The sequence below is a fragment of the Argentina silus genome (genome assembly GCF_951799395.1).
Source record: "Argentina silus genome assembly, chromosome: 15".
NCBI lineage: Eukaryota > Metazoa > Chordata > Actinopteri > Argentiniformes > Argentinidae > Argentina > Argentina silus.
This window is the reverse complement of record NC_139669.1, coordinates 4,564,376-4,589,268: the sequence shown is the minus strand read 5'-3', so window position 1 is coordinate 4,589,268 and position 24,893 is coordinate 4,564,376. Positions and strand designations below refer to the sequence as shown.

Here is a 24,893-nt window from a genome sequence, read left to right as displayed (position 1 = left end):
ACATTAAAACAAATTATTAAATAAAGGCTTGCGCATATAAGAAGTGACGATAATCAGGCCGTCTTTTCCCGGCTTCGGTTAAATGCAGATTAAGGCTAAGCTGCAGAGGTGAAGGGCCTGGCGAATTGAGCCCATGCAAACGGAGCCCTGGATGGAAATAGACATAATCTCACCAAAGCCAGATTTTTGAGGAGAAAAGAATATGTCTGCTCCTCTGCCAAGAGGCACCATAAACCCTTTATAAGGTACCCAAAGAACGCTGCACTTCATTGAAAGCAGAACCGATTTGCTTAACTTCACAACATACACGGCCAGCCGATAAATGTGTCTGCACTCGACTGCAGCAAGGCAAAGAAATTGTTATCCACTTTGTTCACATGCCACCTTGCCCGGCTTATTCAATTTTCGCGAGTCAGATACCCATCGATGTCAGGTAATTTAGGATTAGATTGGAGGTGTGTTTTAATCAAGTGGATAAGGCTGCAGAGCAGTCGTTTGGGACAAAGTGGAGGCAATAAAAGTTGTAACTGACCTGAATCCACCTTTGTTTGTTATCTGGGAGATGTTGATGCACTTTCCAGTGTGGATGTGAGGGAATGTGGGAACTCTCCTAAAGCACCAGCCTGATTTAAGCACAGCGATAATAGGACGTGTAATTTTCTGATGGTATCACACCGTGACATAGTAGGGTTGCTCCCTCTGAATAATAAACTAACAGAGTCAGCAGATTGCTACCAGATATTCATTCATGCTATAAGACAAGACAGCTCTTTGGTAAACAGTAGGGTGGCGTAGACAGCATGAATTTCATGGATGGCCATATCCTTCACACAAAATAAAGGAAATACAATCGTGAGCATTTCAGCCCTCGCATGATTGTTTATGGCAATCTTAAATCATTCTGAATCTTTTATACTGGTCTGTCACACAGAGCAATAACATATATGACACCTCTTATGCAGTAAACTACTGCACACTAAAACGCATGGTATTGTGACCTGCCAGGCAGACTGATGCCCCTCTGAGGGCAGCCTGCGTATTGAGTAAACGCTGCTTCTGCTTTGTGGTCACCACACAATGCGGACTTGATGAAAGCGGACCGGAATTCAGAGGGGAATATAGAACCTAGCATTAGCTGAGAGAAACACATACACAAGCTCCCAGGAGGTTACCTAGCTCCTCGCTGTCGTCACGTCTTATTCGCAGGCTTTACTCACGCCTGCCTTCTCCGGTCCCCTCTGCCCTCTGCCCTGGGCTCCCGTCTATTTTTAGTCCCTCCTTTCCCAACTCAAACTGCTCCACTTTTCCACTTTTCTCCATATTAGAGAACCCAGGGACAATTCAACATGGAGTCTTGGCAACTGCAAACTCTTCAAAAGGGAGATTGATGTTATGTGAACAACACCAGGCAACGGTGAACACAATGTATATGTCAGGAGTGAAGGAGAGCAAGGCCTCCCGCAAGAACATTCTCCATTGAAACACTTAAGAAAAGAACAAGGTATTCGGGGTCAGGGAGAACATGGCGAGGCTCTGTTGATGGAGGGAGATTGAGGACGAGTGAAATAGCTAATTATGCTCATTACCTTGTGCAAACCCTACAATCACGATACATAAACATGCTATATGGGGCATGAGGTCACGGTCGCGGTCAAGGTCAAGGTCAAGGTCTAGGCTGGAAGGCTTCGGTGTAGCCCACTGTCTTTCATCAGACACATTTGGAGAGGCTCTGACTGCCATCGTGTTAGTGTGAAAGCCAACACTCCTCTCAGAGTAGATGTTCCCCTATCTGGGGCATTGGTGCTTATTTGATGAGCTTTGGCATTAATAAAGGACTGTCCCTGTCCAATAAAATGGTCATATTCTGACTTCAGATAATAGATGTTGCCATTCTAAACCAATAATAGTGTCTATAATGAAATCAGTGGAGCAGAAAAGAGGCGTTCTTTCATTTCCTCCTGTGGGCTGTGTGTTTCCTACATCCCATTATTCATCTGGTCCCCGCTGCTGATAACTACCACATTTGCATGTGAATCAAGAATGCTTTATAACCTTCCCCTAAACAGGCCCCCATGCAAATGACTTGACCCAAAAAAGAAGAGGTGTTGCATTTCATTATTCAGGGGAGACTTTGACGAAACGCCCGGTGTGGAAAGTATGTCGATGGTTTCCGTGGTGAAGCACGAAGGGCTCCTTCTCCTCAGGTCGCTATCTGTAGATCTCCCATGAATGGCGGGAGGTATTAGCTGCGTCACGGTTGGGAATTTCCTGACTGTGGTCATGTAAGTTGCTCAACACGATAACAATTAATAACTGCGAGTGTAAACTCTCTGGCGATCTAACTTGGCTGTCTTGCGTTACAGTTTAGCTAAATCAAGCTGACAAACTCATTAGCTGAGCTAGCTAGATATGTGATTTGGCTTAATGTCAGACAAAAAATGGTGGTTGTTGCGGTTATTTGCTCTGACCCTGTGGGTGGCTTGACACAACCGCCGTGGTGCGGTGGTGTGGTTACCGCAACAGCTGTAGTGGGGCCGACTGAGTGTTAGTACTTGGTGATACAGTGTGATGCTGTTTCACACTCACCATATGTGACAATAGACACCAAAGCCAGAATCATTAAATAAACACTTGCTACACAATATTTTCCTTGACCTGCTCAACAGTAGTTGTGTGAACGAGACCGGGATATTTCACTTACTCATGCATTTTCCACAGTTCAAAAGACCAACCTTTCCATTTGAAATCTCGGCAACAAGTCAAGAACATCCAGTGTAATATTTTGTGATCAATCATGGCTGCAGACGGAGATTGTGCTGACTCAAAATAAAAAAAAAAAAAGATGCTATCGAGAGAGGAGCTCGATCTATTGAAGAATTAACTCTCCTCAGAAAATGTCTGAAAAGCATTGCCACTGAAGTTGTATGCTGCATGGCACATATTCTGAGTCAGGGTGATAGAGTATGCCGTTATATAATCTTCTTACATCCAAGACAAGGCTGAACGTAATCTTCAGCAGTGCTATAGGCAAGAGCATGGAAGAGGTGTATGTATAAGTGACTTTCTTCATAAGTCGTCGTCCCCCCCCCCCACGCAGGCACTGTGCCAGAGGCCAAATGGGTAGGGTAGAATACGGTAGGGTGGGCGTCCAGGGCTTGCCCGTTACAGTTTTTCCCAAGCGTTTCCTGAAACTAGCTCAATTTCTCAAAACTCTAAACACAAAACTGAAAAGAGTCAACCATTTTGTCAAAACTCTGTTCTGTCTTCTCAAAACGGATTCTTTCCACTAAAACGACACACACAGCCATCATATGAATATCTCTTACTGAGCATCAATTAAACACTGGTGTGATCTATTTAAAACACAACCATCAAAATATTGTTTATACATGTTTTGGCTTCATGAGGCCTTGTTACATATTAAAATGTATCAAATTGTGTAGAAATTGTTTCCTTTTTTTCCTTTTTTAAATTTTTTTTTTTGTCCCAAAATAGTGGTACATTATGGTACATACAGTATAAAGACTGTTGCCATATTGTAATACAATACTGTGAATATATCATATAAATATTGCATTGACACAATCATTGTATCAGAATAGGATAAAATGCACATTCGTCTATCCAATGAGCTCCAATTGGGAGAAACTCACAACCCAGCTTTCCAGAGTCACACGGTAAACTTACAGTTGATACTGCAACATTGTTAAGAGTTCTGAGAATACACAAATGTTACCTATTTTTCCAAAACTCAGTCATTGTACTGACAAGTAAAATGAAAAACACTACAGTAAGAAAATGTTCAGACTGTCCATGGACAGTATAGGCTACACATATTTCATACATTTAAGATAAAACAACATTACACTATACATTTCTCTAAGTGGATATCCATAGAAACTCTGAAGTTACATGACTGTAATGACTGGAGAGAGTAGAGAAGACTACTGAAGTGGATAACTGAGGCCACCGTGAAGCGGCTCAAATTTGGGGTATGGTATGAAGTTACATGACTGTAATCACCGTAGAGAGTACAGAAGACAGCATTTTGAAGGCCAGGGTTTTCCAGGTGAACAAATGTGCTAAATGATGCGATTTGGGCTTAGATTTTTGCAAAAATGTGATTTAGAATTTCTATTTGAGTGAAAACACTGGAATTAGAGTTTAGCAGACTGGAGTGTTGTTGTTGTTGATACATGCTTCAAGTTCTCAGAATTGTGTGCATAGTTCCATTGTATGTGTGTATACAATGGAGAAAACTGTAAATAAGCTGGTACTGCAGAGGTGAACTGCATTGACAATGATGTATGGGGGACTCCAGGGCTGTTATATAGTACCTGACTCTGGCGTGGACAGCAGCCCCCTGCTACAGTACAAACACAGGTTTAGTACCTCGCTCTAATTCAGACGGATTCAATTTTGGTCCAGGACCGATGTAAGCTGATTAAAATGGCCGTACAGAGGTTGAAGAAATATGTGGCCTCCTTCAAGGCTGGACACGTTATTGAGCAGTGGTGCTCAGTCAGAGGTCAGTTGCCTCTCCTGCTGCTGCTGTTTTCTCTCCCTCTCTTTCTTTTTTTCTCTGTCGCCCTGACCTTTCTGCATCACCTGATGCACACACTCTTCCCTTCCCCCTTCCTTCCCGTTCTTTCTCCAGCACCCCCCCCCCCCCCACCCCTTCCCTCTCTTTCTCCTGCCCACAGGCTTCCAAGCATATTGCTCATCATGACCAGCAAGGAGCAGCACATGTAAAATACATGACCATGCTCTCATGGAGTGGTTACCACTGAGGGGCCAGCATTGGCTCAACATTACACTGTACTGTTTTTTCAACACCCAAGACACCATACTAAAATAAAACTGTGTTTTTGGTGCCCCCCCCCCCACCCATGACTTGTGGTTGCAGAACTGTCAGTGCAGAGCAGAGCAGAGCAGAGCAGAAGTGTGTCAGACAGCAGACACACATGGCGGGGCGTATCGGGAGCACAGTGTCTGTTGGGCGACCGCAGAATAATGTCATATCACCGAACGGTGGAGAACACGGCTGAATTATGAAGGAGGGAGTTAATTATGGATGGAGAGAATGCAAAGCCTCAGACAGTTACCTGACATATAAGGTTGTGTGTGTGTGTGTGTGTGTGTGTGTGTGTGTGTGTGTGTGTGTGTGGGTGTCTCCAGTTCGCTAAAGACCTAGCGAACACTCCTCGTCACGTAATGAGCAGCACAGATGCCTTAATTATCGTGTGTGAGAATGAAATATATTCCACCTGATTTCTCTGTACATGCTGTAAACTCTGCTATTGCTCGGATTACTGTTTCCTTAACACAAGTTGACAAGTAAAACTTTGCTCTTGTCTGCAATAAAGCAGATAAATCATTTTTAAAAAGCTGTGATCACTGATGATCACAACTCAACCTTATGGGCCGATGTGGAATTGACAGCCAAGACATTAGAGAGATTAATCAAAAGGAGATGGGCCTTGATGTTGAGTTCTGTCAAGGCTCGCTTTAAAGGAAAAACACACCACTTTCCATAGCTTTGGAGCAAAAATACTCACTTTTTATCTTATTCTGAAGTTTTCACTTGTTTTTATTTATTTTTCTTGCAGTCATCTTTCAAAACATTTGATGGGCAGTTTTCTGTCCACCCAAATCTTCAAATTATTCCTCAATCCTGGTAAAAGTAATATTGTTATCCGCTTGACTTGACAACAAATAGACTCTTTGCATTTATCTGGCCCACTGATTCCATTTCCCCCTCCATAAAGGCGGTACGCAGTCTGCACCTGCACTTCCAAAGAATCGTAATGCACTGTCAACCACACACAAAAAATACTCAACAAGAAAGGGGGCTAAACTGAGGTCGAGAGAGGGGGCTGGGGGTCTGGCTTTAGGGGGGGCTGAGGAGCAGGGTTGTGGGACACTGGGACCAGGGCTGGAACTAAAGAGGGGCGTGCCTCCTCTTGCCTGGGAAACAATCATGCCTCTGGGAAGGCAAGAGATTCTGGATGCCATCCGTATTTGGGGGCCGGGGAGGCTGGTGGGCTGGGGGGTTCAGGCCCACTGCTTTGTGTGGCTCTGTGGATTGATGACAGCTAGCTCTGTGGAGCAAGCAGCTGTAATGAAGAGGTCATGTGCACAACTTTTATAAAGTCTCTCTTAGTGGACCAAAACATAGGTCCTGGTCTCCTCTCTAAACCCCCCCACACCATCTATTACCTTGTGTCTCACCAAGCCCCCTCTGCCTCCAGCAGAAACAGACAGTACCGTGGACATCTGAAGAAAGCTCCAATCTGACCTCCAAGACCACGGTACGCTACATTCCAAACATGTGATTCATAGTGAAGCCCATTTAAACAACATGAAGGACAACATACTGTCAAAGCTCCCTCTCCATCTCATCTTTCCATCCACTCATGCTTTTACTCTTCTCTCTTCATCATCCCCATGCGCTCTCCAGCCAGCCACATCACAATGAAGTACTTTCCAGTACATGTTTGTATAACTTGTGTAGTAGAATAGAAATAATATTTTTGCGTTGAGATTAATGCTCTGCAATGTTGTAGAGCCGGAAAGGGGCAGACACATAAGAGTGATTGACAGTGACACAGAGCACTTACTCAAGGCTATTCCAACACTCACAAAAACACTCACAAATAATACCCCTGAACGTCCAGAATAGGAGTACGGCTACTAGATGTCTTAGCATGCACAGCATTGTTTTGTTCTCCTGGAGAGGCCTTTTCTAGGACTTTAATTCCTCCGGAGGTCCCCTCTCTGGCTGATTGGTCCATGGACTGAGAAGGACGTGCTGTAAAGGGGGAGGGGGGAGGGGAGGAGGGAGGCCAGGCTCTGTTATTGTCAGTCCCAGTGGAGGCTCAATGGAGCTGGGCTAATCCCAGGCTGAGGCCTGCCTGCCTGCCTGCCTGCCTGCCTGCCTGCCTGCCTGCCTGTCCTGTCCTGTCCGGCCCTTGGCAGAGTGGGCCCTGGGACATCCACTAGGCCCATTCACATAGCCTCTAAAACATTCAAAGCCTTCCTTCTAAAGGGCCAAACTTTTGTTTGCTCACAATGGGCCGACCAGAGGTACTCCCATAGACCGGAGCCCGTTCAAAATTAGATTATTTCCAGTGAAATCACCCTTTCTCCACATGCCAGTTAACTATGTCCCTGCCATTGTCTCCTCCCTGAATAGGCAATTTTTGGCATGATGGGGTCTGGATGTGTATTGCTGCATTTATTGCTACATTTATTTCTAAGCAAAGAAAAGAGGCATTTTTTTTATTTTTTTTTCTCTTCCCTATATTTTTCTTTGAAGAAATCTGGGCCACATGCCCCAGAGGAACGCAAAGTGCTTTAATTCATTCCCACCTTTCTCTCTGGCTGCCATCTCTGAGGCCTCTTTTTATGCCCAGAAGTGATTTGTTCAGGCTGGACCATCAAAGCAATTATTGTAGCGGCCTGAGTTCCTATTATGAAGGGAGATGACTGACAACAGTGGGATGGTGAAGGGTGGAGGATGGTGAAGGGTGGAGGATGGTGAAGGGTGGAGGGCGCTTGGCTTCAATTTATTAGATCTGAAAGCCTTTTTCATTGGCTACTGCACACATAGAGGTACATAAACAAACTCGTGATAATTTTCCAATAATCGATAATTTTTCGATAATTTATGTAATAATAATAAAAACAAAAAAATAAAGTATATATATATATATAAAATGAAATGTATATATATAAATAAAATGTATATATATATAACACCATTTACAAATTCTCATTTATGGATGTAAGTTTCTTTCAATTACTCTCACCTTACCGCCAGCATGATTGAGAGCCCCACTTAAATGGGTCAGGTCAGAAAATGCCCGCGCTGTAACTGAATACTGGGGGGCATTGGATGGGCAGAGATGTGTGGTAATTAATGTAATGGGCATGAGAGAGTAGAAGCCCTTGGTCTAATGAGAACATCTTATATTACAGTCCAAATGCACACGGTCGCTTATACAGTGTAAGTGGCAGTGTCAGACCATTACCGGCTCTAGGAATATGGTGCACCACAAAAGGGAATACTCTGTAAATGGATAACGGGGCGAGGGAAAGGACCCAGTGGCATTGCTGTTCCGCCCTGCAGTGATAGAGAACTATAATTCTGCCTGGAGTGACAAAGGATTAGTGGGATGGATGGAGAGGACGTGAGAAAAAAGAAAGAGAGAAAAGAAAAAGTAGAGAGTAAAGGGAGAGAGGACAAAATGGAGCTGATAAAGGACGGAGAGAGAGGGGGAGGTACAGGGACGAGAGAGAGAGAGAGAGAGAGAGAGAGAGAGAGAGAGAGGGGGAGGTACAGGGACGAGAGAGAGAGAGAGAGAGAGAGAGAGAGAGAGAGGGGGAGGTACAGGGACGAGAGAGAGAGAGAGAGAGAGAGAGAGAGAGAGGGGGAGGTACAGGGACGAGAGAGAGAGAGAGAGAGAGAGAGAGAGAGAGAGGGGGAGGTACAGGGACGAGAGAGAGAGAGAGAGAGAGAGAGAGAGAGAGAGAGAGAGAGAGAGAGAGAGTATGATGTACAGCTAATAAGTCCCCTGGCTTTTTGCTCTGATGCCATCTCAGTCCTGTGCCATCAAGTCCGTACACTGACTGACTGACTGATTCTACTATTCTATTATTAAGGATTTATAACCAGGAACCATCTATTCTGTTATCAGCAGATCCAGTAAAAGATGAAGGACTGCTCCATCAGCCTTATCGACTGTCATAAAAGTTTTACAACAGGCAAAAGAAAATCCATTTCTCAGACTGCAAGTAACTGCCACTGTAAACATATTAATGCAAATATCCAGACAAAAATAAGAATCACTGGCTGTGAAAGCTGAGCTTTACAATGTCCACCATGAGGGATTTTTTACATGCCTTTACGCTAATCAAATTGTATGTTAGCAGTGTGTATAATTGCAGTGTGTATATGTACAGTCTGGTCACAGGCCTCCCCGCCCTGCTCCTCCCCGCAGTAGAATCTACAGCTCTCCTGTGTCTCTCATCCAGGGTCGGTGACATACAGCTGATGTCATACCCCGGTCAGCCAGTGGAGGCCGTGCTCTAACACACACACACACACACACACACACACACACACACACACACACACACACACACACACACACACACACACACACACACAGACAGACACACACATACAGACACACAGACACACACAGACACAGACACACACACACACACACACACACACACACACACACTCCTGTGCTCTGGCAATTCGCCGCCACAGCCCCATCCACTACAGTCCGCCCCAGGGCAACAGTGAACTTACCCACTGGAAGGAACTCATCTGGAGGCAGAAGAAGCATCTCCCAAGTTGAGGTAATGCAGTGTGCAGCCTCATCCTTTACTTAGCGCTTCCCTCAGGGCTGAAAGGTTACTTAGCAAACTCCACTGGCCTCCCGCTGATGAAGGAGCACTGCCTGTCCTAAGCATGCCGCCGGGCCTCTGCTCTCTGTCTGGCCATCAGAGTCACGCAGAGTGGCACCACACTGCTGTTTATAGACAAACTATACACCCCCCCACCCCCCCACCCCCCCAGCCAACATCCAGACGTTTTCTCCCTTAATCTGCTGCTTATGGAGGAAGCAGGTTTGTGTGTGTGTGTGTGTGTGTGTGTGTGTGTGTGTGTGTGTGTGTGTGGGTGTGTGTGTGTGTGTGTGTGTGTGTGTGTGTGTGTGTGTGTGTGTGTGGGTGTGTGTGTGTGTGTGTGTGTGTGTGTGTGTGTGTGTGTGTGGGTGTGTGTGTGTGTGTGTCACACCATCTATTTTTAAACCCAGATATTAGTCATCTCTTAGAGGGTAGCAACATTGTAATTTATGGAATTCATGAATACCAAGAGCTCTTCTGTTTTCTTCTTGTTTACTTTCTCCTCTCAGCACAGCCGTGAACATTTCCAATGATTTCAAATAAACCCGTAAAACCAGCTGGGGAGGATTCTAAACACTACAGGAGCCAGATGCCAATCAAGTCCTCTTGGGGAGAGATGTGGGACTACAGGGAGATCCTAGGGGGCTGGGTTACCCCCTCATCCCTGTTGGGTTGGGTTTAAATCTACCCTATGGTCCACTGTTACAACACTGAGATGTGTTCAAATGTCACTTTTTCTTCGAACTCCATGTTTTCACATTGTGCAATGCATGTACCATGGTTTGTAAACAGTAGCATGAGCGGATGAGTAGGGTCATCGCATGCAATTCAGGTAGAGACTACAGCTAAATTGTTTTGAGGGGTGTGGACTCACAACTTCAGAGAGCACTATTTACCTCCCGCACGGAGAGATGAGATTCTGGCATCTGAGATTCCACAGTATTCCACTTCACCATCATTTTCTCATGTTATGATTCAGGTTGAGTGAGGGCCCTCGGTTAAGCTCCAACTGACATGTCCTCTATAATCAAAACACTCCTGAAATGGAGCCTGCGGAGGCCATAAGTGTTGTTTTTAGATCATGGGTGACAGCGCTGTGGATGGGTACTAGTGTGCTGAATGCCAGGTGATCTGAGACGCAGCGAGCCACTGGACTTCAGAGTTTTGAGTAAGACCTTCAGATCTGACAGTGAGCAGCATCATAATAATCTCCTAGGGCGGACCTTAGCCTGCCTGGAATATTGGCTTTGAAGGCTAACGACCTCAAATTGTACACTTGTGGGTAATTAAGCATAGCGGTTCCCCAGTCTCTTAGAACAGCAAATATGTCATTGTGAAAATAAACAACAATTAGGGTTACATTGGTTACCCGCTAATTGCATCATCGTCATCAACATACAGAGTAATCACAAACAAGGGGACATCTTGTTTAAAGCTACAGTACACGCAGGGAATAACAAGCACGGTTTCATCATAGCACCAAATGCCTAAACGCCATTGTTATTCAATCACAAAATGGACTATAACATAAACAAAACACTTGTGTGGAGAGAACAGTATAGTTTAAATGGCTGTTTGGTCGGCAACCGGCAAAAGTAAAGGCGGCAAATAAAAAGCCCTGTAAAACTAGCCAGGCCGGGGAGAGAGATCTCACGCTGCTCAAATCCCCCCAGAACCCGGGGCTGCTGGAAGTCATAAGGAAGGAGAGGCACTACTAAACCAGTGGGATTAGTGCTAAGTAAGTAAATGGGCCATATCACTTTTCCATTACCAGAAAGGAATAGCTATTTGGACTGCTGGAATCTAAATGAAAAGGTGAGCCTCCCCTCCTCTGATGTGGGTGTTCATTCCAGTGTAAATGTTGCTCACTCTTAGGCCTCGTTTTTTTTTTTTTTTTTTTTTTTTCTCCTCAGAAGACGAGCAAATGGAAATTTGCCGTCACATTCTTGAGCCCCATCAATAAATAAACTTGACGCAAATAAACAGATAAATAAATAAATGTGAGAGGACTCGCAAATGGGCATCCGTCAGCATTAGTGATGGAGCCATGTCAGGCACAATCACGCTTGACTTGCGGGGGAGTGCCTGAGCGGAGGCAGATTCTTGCTGATTGCACACACAATTCCCCTCAGAGAGACGGGCCTTACCAAACGCAAGGGCTCTGCATTACAGAAGCCTTCACTCTTCACTTTTCTTTTTTTCTTTCTCATCCATTTCTCTCTCTCTCTCTCTCTCTCACTCACTCACTCACTCACTCACTCACTCACACTCACTCACTCTCTCTCTCTCTCTCTCTCTCTCTTTCTCTCTCTCTCTCTCTCTCTCTCTCGCTCTGTTTAACTCTGTGCTTTTCTATGTATTTATCTGTCTGTCCTCCATTCTACTGTACAATGCCCTGCACTCTCTCAATCTGTGCATTGCCATCCAAACCCAGAGGGATCAAGGGAAAGGGTGTCGGGGGGGTTTAAAACGGAACTCCCTCCATCACATTCCCTTCCCAGGTATAATTGTAAAACTTTCTTAGCTTTGCAAATGGGAAATACAGCTATTTTAACTGTAGATATTGCAAGCGACTTACATTTGTACAGTGCTTTGCCAGACATCTTAGAATTTCATTGAACAAATGAACTGTGGGACAGCCTTCGTGCTGAAGGGATGTTTTTTTGTTGACTTGGTGGAAGGGGATATGGGAGGGGATAGAACTCCCCCTGGAATGGAATTGCATCGTTTTTCGTTGCCATCTTACATCAGGGTGAAACAGGGATTTCCCCCCATTTATTTCGACCTCAGTCAGTGACATTAATGTTCTTGTCTGTATCTTTGGTTTGTGCTGTTGCAAGGTCTTTGAAAGCCACCGGTCTGACAGGGATCCTGTCTGCCTCCCAGCTCTGCTCTGTCACTACGTTCTCCCACACTCTTCATCCACCTGTCCCTTAGCCCCTACCCCCCCTGTCAGTCCTCACACACACACACACACACACACACACACACACACACACACACATAATCTAAGGCGACACATTAACAATCGAGGTAACAATCTAGGTAACAATCTAGGTAACAACCCCACTAACTCACTAACCCCACTAACTCACTAACTCAGATGAAAACACTTCTGAAAAAGAAATATGATACACTTGAGTACAACTAGATACTGTCATGCTACTGACAATGAGAATCAGCGCAGGGTCCACTAGGGGCGCTGTAGTGCCAAAAGACTGTATACTGCTCAATCCATCCTTCCATTTGCCCTGCTCAACACATTCATTTCAGCTTTCAACAGCGAGCCCACTACAATATGCTAGTCAAACAAAGCTCTTCCTGCTCACAGCAGAGGCTGACCCTCCTCTCTGATGATTGCCCGTGGTTACAACACGGCAGGGAGCGGGGTAGATCTTCATTCTCTCTGTCAGAAGCTATTATACCTTTCAGAGAAGAGCATTAAGATGCCCACGTGGTTGGCTTAATTACCTATAATTAACAGCCAAATAATAGGCTTGAGATCAATAGGCTACTGTACGCTACACGGATACACATGTTCATACCAGAGAATAAAGAGGAAGATAAAACCCCGAACATACTGTTGACTCCGCTGTGAAAATATCACAGGCATATGGATATCTAACATATGCTTATGGTGTCATTTTACTTACTGCTGTCATCACATACAGTACCAGTCAAAGGATCGGACACGCCTTCTCATTCAATGGTTTTTCTTTATTTTTATTATTTTCTACATTGTAGGTTAATACTGAAGACATCAAAACTATGAAGGAACACATATGGAATTATGTAGTAAACAAAAAAAGTGTTAAACTAACCAGAATATGTTTTATATTTTAGATTCTTCAAAGTAGCCACCTTTTGCTTTGATGACAGCTTTGCACACACTCTTGGCAAGGTGTGTCCAAACTTTTGACTGGTACTGTAGATGTGATTGGCAACATGTTGATAGCTGCCAACACTGAAGCAGATTTACCGGGTGACCTGGAACTGGCAAACCAAACAACTCCACACCTGGATTGCCATTGCACCTGCAGAACATGTGGCAAGTTCCAATTAGCACCAACACATTCCATAAAAATCACTTAGTCTGTAACATGTGAAATACAAGTTATCACAACAAATCTTGGAAGCAAAGAATAAAATAAAAAAATAAATAATAATAATCATACACAATCATACACAAGAATCACTTTTAGAGCTTGCAGACACATGTTTAATACATAATTGCGCTCCCTCAAATGGAACCGCACCCTTGAAATAGGCTCTTTCTCTCTCTGGGAATTAGCATTATCACTCAGTCCAGGCCTGCCAGCCTGCCTCTGCCCCCCCGTACCTCCTTATTACACGCACCCAGCCGCCAAATGGGAAACTAAAATATTAATTCTGCACCGCAGCGCCTGACAGATCCTAGATAGTGGCCGACACTCCAACACAAACACCAGCCAGACACTATTTGTCTGAGGTAATGGGCATCTCACATTTGGAAAAACAATTGGGATATGACAGGGGAAATGGCATTAAATGCTGCCATTGCCCTCTCATTGTCAACGGAACATAACTACATCCCATTCCAGAGGGCTTTATTTATTCTGCTGGTGATCGTTATTAGACCCTCTCTCTCTCTGCTCTAATAGGAGATGAATAAGGTTTAATTCAAACAGGGCAACTTTCCATCCTTCAAAGCTAAGTATGATAGCTGTGGAGAGATTCCATTGGAATATTATGAGGCCAATTTTTCAGCCGGAGGGACGGTTGTTTCTTCCGCCTCCCTGTCTGAGTTTTCAAAGCCTATTCCCTTTGCTTTTAGTGCCGAGAGTTATTGGTCTATTAGGAATTCATCACGCAATGAGCGAAATCAATCCTATTGTGAGAATGTGCTGGTGTAAAAATAAGATAAAACCTCCATTTACGGCCCTCAGAAGAATATTTGCCCTGCAAAATTGATCCAGTATTGACAATTTGCACTAAAGGTGACCTTTCATACAGTATCTGCCCACATACTTGAAGACCAATGCTGTATTTCGAGAGTGGGAAGAAAAATGAAAAACATTTGTGTTGTGATATTGCATCAAAGCCTAAGATAAAAAAAATCTGGGGGGAGGCACTTTTAACATCAATGAGGCCCACACTCCCACAGGGAGTGCTTACATTTGACAAAAACATCCAAGTCTGGAGTCCTTTACAGCGCTGGGCGATTGACTTGTCTTCTGAAAGCGCCTGTCGCAGGGAGTGGGCCCGCCTGGCATTGGAAGTGCTCACACATAAGGGTCAGAGTGATAGGGGCACAGTGTGAGGGGAGTGGACGCCCAGCGGGCACCCTGTCGGGACCCTTTTACTCCACTTCCGAGGTCGAAGGGCTCTCGTTAGAAATCAAATAATGCAGGGCTGGAGAGCTGGTGGACAGCAGACCCCCAGCGCCTTTCAGAGAGACATCACTGCCTTTTATTGAGATTTGATTTATCCTCTAAAAATAGATCTGTGTCACACTCTGCTTACTTTACTGTCCTCCAGCTCTACTGGCAGAGTATAATGGCAGATCAGTTATGCGCTGGGGTCCTCAAACGGTACATAAAACCCTCATCTATATCTCCATGATGGTTTTTCAGCAGGGCTGATAAATGACTGTTTTCCGGACAGAGGTCCTTGGGGTCCATATGGGGGACAATAGAAGTGAAGCACGTCTACCCTTGGACATCAAACTTTACTCTGACTGTCGGCTACACTCCCTCAGCTTCCCCTCTATCTGCCTCTTCCTTTTGGCTGTTGATAAACATCCTTATCTATCGTGAGCAGGTGATAGGTTTCAAGCTGCCTTCTCCACAGAGCACTGCTCTCCCCCCCCCACCCTCATTGATATCTGGGATCTACTAAGCCATCCAAGCCATAGCCAAGCCAGTGCACTACCCTCCGGGTCCCCTCGGCCCAGAGCAAATCAGGTTAGCTCCACTTCCTTTAGGAGAGCCCCTGGGGCCAGCCCGATGAATAACATCTATCAACACCCTGAAGTGGAGGGGTGGAGGGGTGGAGGGGTGGAGGGGTGGAGGGGTGGAGGGGTGGAGGTTTGGGAGGCAGGGGCTTTAGCTGTTAACTGAGAGAAGTGCGACATTGCAACACCCCTATCTGATAGTGTGTGTGCGCGTGTGTGTGTGTGCGTGAGTGTTTGCGTGTGTGTTTGCGCGCGCACGTGTGTGTGTGTGTGTGTGTGTGTGTATGTGTGTATGTGTGTGTGTGCTTGCACGCGCACGTGTGTGTATGTGTGTGTGTGCGTTGTGCGTTGTGCGTTGTGCAGTGAAATAGGAAAAAAACTAAAGTTGGAGACAGAGAGAGAGAGAGAGAGAGACAGATATAGAGACACGTCCACTGAAACATATGTGAGAAAAACTAATTGCTAAGGGAATTGCGATCACTATCACATCTACGTGATATAATAACATTGATTAATTTAAGTAACAAATGAGTAATACTCCCTAGATCAAACAGCGGATAAAGGAACAGCTCCCCAGCTCAGCGTAACGTGGCCGTCTCACAGGGGGTCATATGAATAAGAAAGAGGTAATACATAAGGTATTGAGAGATCATTTACAACACGTTGGAGAGACTAATAAAGGAGAGGAACAAATCCTTTATCTTTGTCCGGCTCTCTCCCTTCCTCTGCTCTCTCATTTGCTTCTTTGCAGATTCATCCTCTTTCTGCCTTTAAAATTTCATGAGTGAAAATAGGTAATTTAATCTTCATTAAACATACAGGGGCTCACTCCAGCCTCTTCTTGGATGAATTAACCGCTAGACTAGAAGAGAGATTAGACATTGGGGCTGAAATCCCATAACCCTGACAAGACGTTATATCACTGCATCTCTGTTTTTTAATGGAGGTAAGATGATCCCTCTCCGGTCAATGTCAAATAGGCCCTTATGGGGATATAGCGGGAGAGAGGGAGCGGAGGTAGGGGGGGTGGGGTGGGGTGGGGGGGGGGGGGGGGGGGTCTTTTGATGGACGGAACGGTGAAGGTGAAGCCAGAGAGGCGGAGTGGTGGATAGGTTAGAGATCTTAATGACTTTGAAAAGGCAGTAAATAAATAAGATGGGCTCCATCCCTTTGATATCTGATTGATGTGCCTTTAGGGACGCCCCATATGAAAGAGCTACTGAGTCTGTGGCTTTCATCACAGACCGAAAATCGATGTGCAAGGATGTACGAGCGGCTCCTGCTCTCTTTACCCACCAATCTCCGGCCCTACGGTGGGTAGGAATACCCCTGAGAGGCAGCCAAGAGGCAGGAGGGGCTTGAGTGGGCAACTCACATGCTGTTATCTGCCCCGATTCAGGTGAGCCTCTGTGCTGAAACACATGCTGCCTCTCCTTTGTGAAGGAAAACAGACCCGAGGAATTGGGTGAACAGCATAGGCTAGGTACTGTACTCCTGAGTTGGCCTAAATCTAAAACATGCATTGTCTGGTTGGAGGGGGAGTGAGTGCACAACAACAGAACTCTGGCTCCTCCAGGCTCCATCAATCCATCCACTCTGTGTGTCAGAGAGGAATGGCTGTTGTAATCGCATCACGCATGGCTGTAGCCTCATGGGTTATGTTTCCATCCACACAAAGTGGAGACATGGAAATGTGGAAATGCTTTCCAATTGATTCTAACTGTGATTGGCGCCTGGTAAATGTACTTCCCTGCTCTTGAGGAAGTGTGAGGGGGTACACAGTTCAATGTGAACAGCGGTGGAGAACGATGCGCTCCTCACAAGGCAATTCCTCTAAGGGTGACCCGGAGACTCCTCTCTCTCTCTGTGTGTGAACGGTACACCCTCGTATGGTACTGTAATGCTGGGTTGAAGATGACGGAAGGTTAATCAGGCTTTAATGCCTGAGATTACCAGAGACAAGCAGGAGTAGAGAGATTCACACACACTCTGTGTTAGCGTATTACTGCCACCGCCTCCTCTAACAGGGAACGCTGGGATGAGTTCTTGTCAGTTGTGAAAAGGGTGAATATACAAAGACAAAAAGCGAGGGAAAACATTTACATAAAGCATACAGACACATTACCACTGTCATTCTGACCTAGAAATAACACCATCACTCTCAAAAGGCTGACACTCAAATGTCTGTAATTTTCCCCTCCTCGCAAAAGAAAAGCAACAACTTCCTCCAAAAGACAGCTTATCAGCACTTCGGAGGGGCGCCTTTTATCATGGAATCATCCGCCGGCGCGGAACTTAATTGTTTCTTTTCACAAGCCCAAGTTTTTTTGATTTTCCTCAGAGTGCGCCTGCAGATTTATGCTTCTACCGCCTGCGAGATGAGACAAATTTCACCGCCACTGTGTAGCTAGCGTAGCTGGCGTAGCTGGCGTAGTCATTTCACCGCCACGGTGTAGCTGGCGTAGTCATTTCAGACCCCATTTGCAACCCAGTCCATGGAGCCTGTGTGTCAAGAGGATTTTTTCTGACACTCCAAACCTGTCCCTGTCTAATAGAGGATATCCAGGCAGCTGTTTATCATGCTCCTATACTGTACATGTGTCCTATCGGCGCAGTACAACATAATACTAACAGAGATATTGCATACTTATCACACAACAATACATTTCCAATGCAGGACTCAGTGGGGTTGGTAGAGTGTACTGTATCATGTGGATTCTGAAGAGCAGTGACATGCAGGATGCAAGTCAGCAGGCTGTACAGAGACCCAACAATGGGACCAGAGGATTTCTGAGACACACATCGACACACAGACACAGACACAGACACACACACACACACACACACACACTCACACTCCAGCAAACTAGATGTACTTCAATACTTACGCTAGTATTGTTCCCCCTATTTGGTAGAGCTATTTTAAAATACTATTTTTTTGTGAATTCCCTTGGCTCAAACTTTTCTCTCTCATGAGCAAAATAAGATTGCCTCCTCTTCAATTTGCAGTTAAAATAGACTTGCTTTATCCAAAGCCCTCGCAGAAATGTTCTAACTCTGCCTCAATTTCAAATATTGCCTTTCCACTAAGCGGATTAGATATCTCGATCAAAACAAAAGGAACTTGTGATTCACAATCCAATAGCACTCGATATAAACACACACACAGCACACATACTCAGACACTCCCACATACGGTTCACATACCTGGAGAGATACAGACAGAGACAAAGACAGACACAGAAACACTCCGATGCAGCCGTGATAGATGGGAGGAAATCACATTCCGCCACAGTTGTTTCAAAGTAGGCCAGGGCACACAAAGGCAAGAAGCCATTAACAGGAAGTATTTTTGGGTTGCCTTGTGCAACGGTTGACATTTACCAGAGGGATGCTGAGCCTAGAAAGAAGGCTGAAGACTAACACAATCACATTGGCGGGTGGCGACGATCCAAGGCAACGGCCTTCCTGACAGAACAGTTTCTAGAAACAGCCACAAGACACGAAGTGATAACATGCTCTAACAGCAGTGAGCCTAAAGGAGTGGGTGGACAGGGCAGTTCAACTTCCAGAAGAGCACAAGAGCTGGTCTACAGCACAGAAACCAGACTGGGTCCTACTCACACAGCTGGAAGGACAGGGAGGAGCTGGAGCCTCTCAGAGTGTTTGTTCACTTATGCATGGACGTGCTTTTATAATTCACACCTTACTGACTGTGATCGATATCTAACTCCAGAGAGTTGTCTAAATCATAGGAGCAGAAGGCTTTACTAGTTCTTATATCAAAAGGTTGAACTGAGTGTCTGTGAGTAAGCCTATGTCAGGCTGACACATGAGAACACCATACACGGCCTAATTGACTGCAGTTTCTACAGTGGCTCAGTGTGAGACTCTGTGCATAGTACACCAGCTCTGGTTTAGTTTGTGGGGGAGGTAAGAAGCGAGAGTTACAGCCAGGAGTGGGGGGGGGGGGGCAGGGCGGGTTAACTACAGACACAGCTTGGTTCTGTTACCATGGTTAGCACCCGGCCACCGAGAGGTAGGACTGGAGGGGCTTTGATCACCTGCAACATTGACGAGGTAAACAGAAAAAAAAGGACAGAGGAAGATGGAGAAAGAGAGAGGGAGAGAGAAAGAGAAAGATGTCAGACATGATTCATTTCAGGGGGTTTGGCACCAATTATCCACTCTGAAAGTACTGGGTGTTGACACAACACCTCAGTGCACAGCCGCACACACACACACACACACACTCAGACACACACGCACGCACGCACGCACTCGTACGCACGCACGCACACACTCGCAGACAAACACACAGAGAAGGCATCAGTGAAGGAAAGCGAGTGGGTTGGGGGTATTTGGATTGCACTCCTGTGCATCTCCCTGATGTCAGTCTTGGTGAACTATGTAGGAGCGGAGATACATGAAGAAAGAGGGCAGGTGAAACAAGACTGTGTGTGTGTGTGTGTGTGTGTGTGTGTGTGTGTGTGTATGTGTGTTCTCTCCTCCTCCTAGCTGGACATCTGCCAGCCAACTCAGAGTCTGGCCAAGGCAGGAGGAGCAGGAGTCATGTGTGCTGTGACACCTTGTTTCATTTGCCTCTCCTTATTGGACAAACACCTTGACATGGGACCTGGTGGGCTGACGAACGGTGGGCCAAGATGAGAGGAGGGAGATGGAGAAACAAATAGGTCCCGCTATAGCTAGCAGTATCAGACATCTCATATGGTGACAGTTACTATAGTTAGGAAACTTCTCTCCCTAAAGGTGGGTGTACAGGAGCTAGCTATGTGCATGTGGGGAGCTCATTAAAAGACTGAACCGCTTGTCCATTAGATGCAGTTTGCATTATCGTTGTTTTTCACTGCACCCAAAGCATAGGCTACGCACTTCCCCGCGGCTAAGCTGACGGCGGTGACGGGCTATGCTGAATAGAGTGGACCAGCAGTCTGCAGCAGGGCTATCACAGTCTGCTGTTGGTGCCAACATGGAGATGGGCAGCACCTGTGGCCCTTCTAAAGACACGGTTCAGGCTCCTCTCCTGCATATCAATTGAGACAGGACACCTGTGCCAGGTGGCCCTCGCCTCCCTCCGCTTCCCCTGGGCACAGGCCATTCATCACGGCAGAATGTGTTAACATTAGGATTATGCTAAATCACCTCGCCACAGCGATAGCTTGTAATCAGAGCCTTTTGAATGACAATGTGACAATACATTTCCATTGAACTGCACTGGGGACCGAGAGGTGTGTGTGTGTGTGTGTGTGTGCGTGCGTGCGTGTGTGACCTGGTCCAGAACCCTAAGGTATACAGTGACAGGGAGTAATGCACAACACAGAGCACACACCCACACACACACACACACACAGACATGTGTCTCCCTCAGGCAGATCACAGAGGAGATAGCGACATTCCCTTCATATTAAGGACAACGGTAAAGAGTGTGTGTGATTGAATCAGGTTATACTGTATGTAATGGAGACTCAGGTTTAAAGAGGTCTGACAGGTTCTCTGTAGCGGTGGGCTCAGATGGGAGGGAGTACAGGAGGAAGTGACCTCGCTGGAGGGGGTCTTACCGTTGCGCGGGGTTCGTTTTCGACGGTCGCGGAACGCGGCTCCGGACTGCAGGGCCTCCATCAGGCTGTCCATCACTCCGGTCTCATCTCCCTCTGTAGAAAGACAGCAGAGAGAGGGGGCGGGTTAGAGGATATGCAGACCATCTACACACGCACACACACACACACACACACACACACACGAGCACGCAAGCACACTCACTCACACTCAATCACCTCACACACACACACACACACACACACACACAGACAGGCACGCACACACAGTGAGGAACAAACTGAAAACCTATTGGGCTTGGGCTACAGAGCATAATTGTATTATCCAGCGTGGAGGCAAAAGCAAGGCCTCCCTACACAGGCGTTTATCAACCACCTTGCATCACTGGAGAGAGAAGCCCCTCTCCTGAACAAGACACACAAGGTAGACGGGACTATTAAACAGTGCATCAGCATTAGAGTACACTCCTGTCACAGAGGCCCGCCCATGTCACCACTTTACGGCTGGGGAAAAAGCACAGAGCACAGAGTGAGAGCGCTTAGGGGCTAACACAGGGAGAGGAGGCAGAGGATGAAAGCTTTCACTGATGCTCATTGGCAGATATTCTTTCTGTGGCTAACACAGAGGAGCTAAGTGCTCTTTACCAAGATTTAGTGTGGAGCCGGTCAATACAGGGGCGCTCTATCATTGTTCTGTCGATGACACCGGGACCTGCCTGCGAAGCATTCCTGACCACCAAATTGCTGGGTGTATCCATGGCCCACTGTGCTACCGCACAGGAGGGGGCTCCAAAGTGCTCTGGAGGCTATGGCTTTACTCTGTACATGGCCCTCCGCCACACTGTGCACGCGCACGCACGCACGCACACACGCGCACACACACACACACACACACACACACACACACACACACGGCATATCTCTCGATGGAAGGATTCAAAAATAAGCTTAGGTCCTATATCTGGGTCATCTATCTTTACCCCCATCCTAATGAGTCACTGGGCCCTCTCTTCATCATTGTGGTCCAGAACAGACATTATTTTAAACTGGGATCATTAGGGTGACTTATTGTAGTGCGCCGGACTGCGCTATCAATCGTTTGCATACATGAGTGAGCTGCTTCTCCGTAATGTTTACCACGAGGGCCCGGCTCCTTCTCGCTTCTGGGCATGGCAGAGAAGGAGCGTTTGCATTGGAGATGACGGTTGCTTTCGGCAGCAGTTTCCTCAGGAGCGGTGATCAATCTTTTGTGTTTCTCAGACACTCAAAGAGAGATGACAGTCGGGCAAATTGAATTCATAAACAGAACAAGTTGACACTGCTACATAATTAATGCAAGGAAATGGCACATATTCTGCCATTACTTGAGAAAAGCAAGACCGCCTGTGTTTCTTTTCAGTCTTCAAGCAATGCAACAACACAACAATACATGATACACAAGAAAAAACAGAGAGAAAAAGGGACAAAAATAGAATGCAAATAGGAGAAAAATATCTTCATTTGTGCTAATATCTCTCTTGACTCTCTGTCTTGTTCCCTCTCTTTCATCCGTGCGCCCTTCCCAAGGGCTACTTTGAAATCAAAGTTGTCTGTTCTTGCTGTATGCTGTGTTTAAAAGCAACCCAGATTAGATCAGGTTTAATTAGACCAGCTCTATCAGAATAAACCAAAGCAAACCAAGCAGTGCTTATCTCAAATTGCACTGCTACACCTTTGATAGCCTTCGCCTTTGTTGGTTTAAACCAGGACATGCGTTACACCTGCTTCGCCCTTCCAGAACAAGATGGCCGATCTGTGTCTATAACAGCTAGAAGCCCAAGAACCGTGCAGGCATGCAGGCGCCTAGTTAGTTTCCATCCCCATATGTAGACTAACTGGGGCATCTTGTGAGTTCGACATGTTACAGAAAGTGTTATGTGGCAGGTAAACATTTATCTATAGCACCTTGGCTCCAAAAACTTTTGGACAGCTCTTTCTTCATTTCCTTCTTCTTGGCGACTTAGACATCACAGGGGGCACCTGACACTTTGATCAATTTGTCCTACTTCTGGCTTAACTGTAGCACAATTCATCATCGGTAATGACCAGGACTTGGGAGCTGGCTAGACTGGGTTCAGGGGGAGGATTGCAGACACAAAGAAGCAAAATGACTAAAATGGGAAACATGCTCCCGTGTGACCTGCTGCTGCTCCATTAACAATGTCCTGTTGGACCAGCCACTACTGGAGCAGACTAGACCTCTGCTCTGCTCTGAGGAGACAGCTCCAGCTCCAAGTGCCCAGGCACCAGTCTATGGCCCCCTAGCAACCACCTTACCACCTTAAACTGTGCCACAGATGCTACAACTCCCAAAAAAAAAAAACAAAAAAAAAGAAATAAAAACCCACTCTAAAATCCTTAATCCTTACATAAAACTTTTCTCATCACCTGACTTTGCACCCTTTAACGAAGTGAGTTTATGCCTTGTTCCTGCAGTTCTACTCTGTCTTATTTTGAGCTTTTAAAACCCAGGGCAAATATTCTGTAGCTTCTCAATTAGCACAAGTGGTAGATTGCTTGCAGGGGAATTAGAGAAAAGCTAACCTTTCTAACACAAGATCTGCCTAGAAAGGCTCAGAGGAAATTGCCTTCCAAATGGGTTAAGATAGGCTAAAATAAAACCTGAGAAGTCAAGAGCTCCCCCAGCCCCCACAACACCTTGCCAGGCACCTCCATGGTCCCTTAATGATCTTATTAAAAGAAGAGTGGAACATTGCCAGGCTTTTACACTTTGGGTGCTTTTCTTAAAGAGACAAACCTGAGGCTCTTCCTCCCAGTGAGAGTGTCCCCCCTCATTCTTCCATATCTCTCTCCACCCCCCCACCCCCACCCCCACCCCCACCACCACCACCACTTCTCTCTTTCTCTACCCCTCTCCCTCATCCCTCCCTCTCTCTCTATCCATGCCCCCCCCCCCCCCCCATCCATACCGACCTCCCACCATCTCTCTCTCCTTTCATCCTTCCTCTGCCTAGGTATCAGGTGGCACCGGGGCCCTCTGGGCCTGCCAACTGTAACAGTGAGCCCTGGGGCCTGGCTTGGGCCTCGGCTCTCATCTGCTCTGTAATGTATTTACTAGGTGCACTATCACATTTTCTAATTAGGGGATAACAAGCCTGGGCTCTCTGCTGGATTTGCAAACTTCACACATCAGATTAGCTTCTCCCAACAAGGTACCTGGCAGAGGGGGTAGAGAGGCTTATCGCCCCCCAGGCCCAAGAGAGAGGAGGGTGTGGGGAAAGTCAAGTGTCACCATAGGGGAGGGAGGGGAGGGGAAGACAGTGTAGTGGACCCGTGTGGCTGTGCTGCATCTGGAGGAGTGGGTCATTGAGAGGGACTACTGGAGCGGGAAAGGCACAGGGTCGTAAAACTCCCTCCGAGACACTTGACTGCCTGAGCTCTCTGACATTCAATTATTTCTACAACATATGCAAGTGTGTGAGCGCACACAGCCACACACACACACACACACACACACACACACACACACACACAGACACGACACACACACACACACACACACACACACAGACACGACACACACACATACACACACACACACACACACACAGACACACACACACACAGACACGACACACACACACACACACACACAGACACAACACACACACACAGACATACACACACACACACACACACACACACACACACACACACACACACACACACACACACACACACACACAGAGTCAATTCAGCCACAATTTATTTCATTACAATGCATCTTCAGTATTTGCATACTGGCTCACAATGTCTAATCCAAAACAACAAGAGAGGGGAGAAGTCTGGCATGGCCAGTCAAGTGAATTTATTTCTGCTAAGCCACACACCTCCATTTTTGGACTGTGTGTGTGTGTGTGTGTGTGTGTGTGTGTGTGTGTGTGTGTGCTCGTGTGTGTGTGTGT

At 46.2% G+C, this 24,893-nt stretch overlaps 1 protein-coding gene across 1 annotated transcript in view; it reads right to left on the bottom strand.

Moving 5' to 3' along the window:
- LOC310816225 (protein diaphanous homolog 2-like) overlaps window positions 1-24,893 on the bottom strand; it is a 61,986-nt gene that overhangs the window by 19,209 nt on the left and 17,884 nt on the right. The window contains exon 3 of the mRNA XM_083686292.1: window positions 20,932-21,024. Coding sequence (XP_083542418.1) covers window positions 20,932-21,024 — 93 coding nt within the window. The remainder of the gene's footprint in view (window positions 1-20,931; window positions 21,025-24,893) is intronic.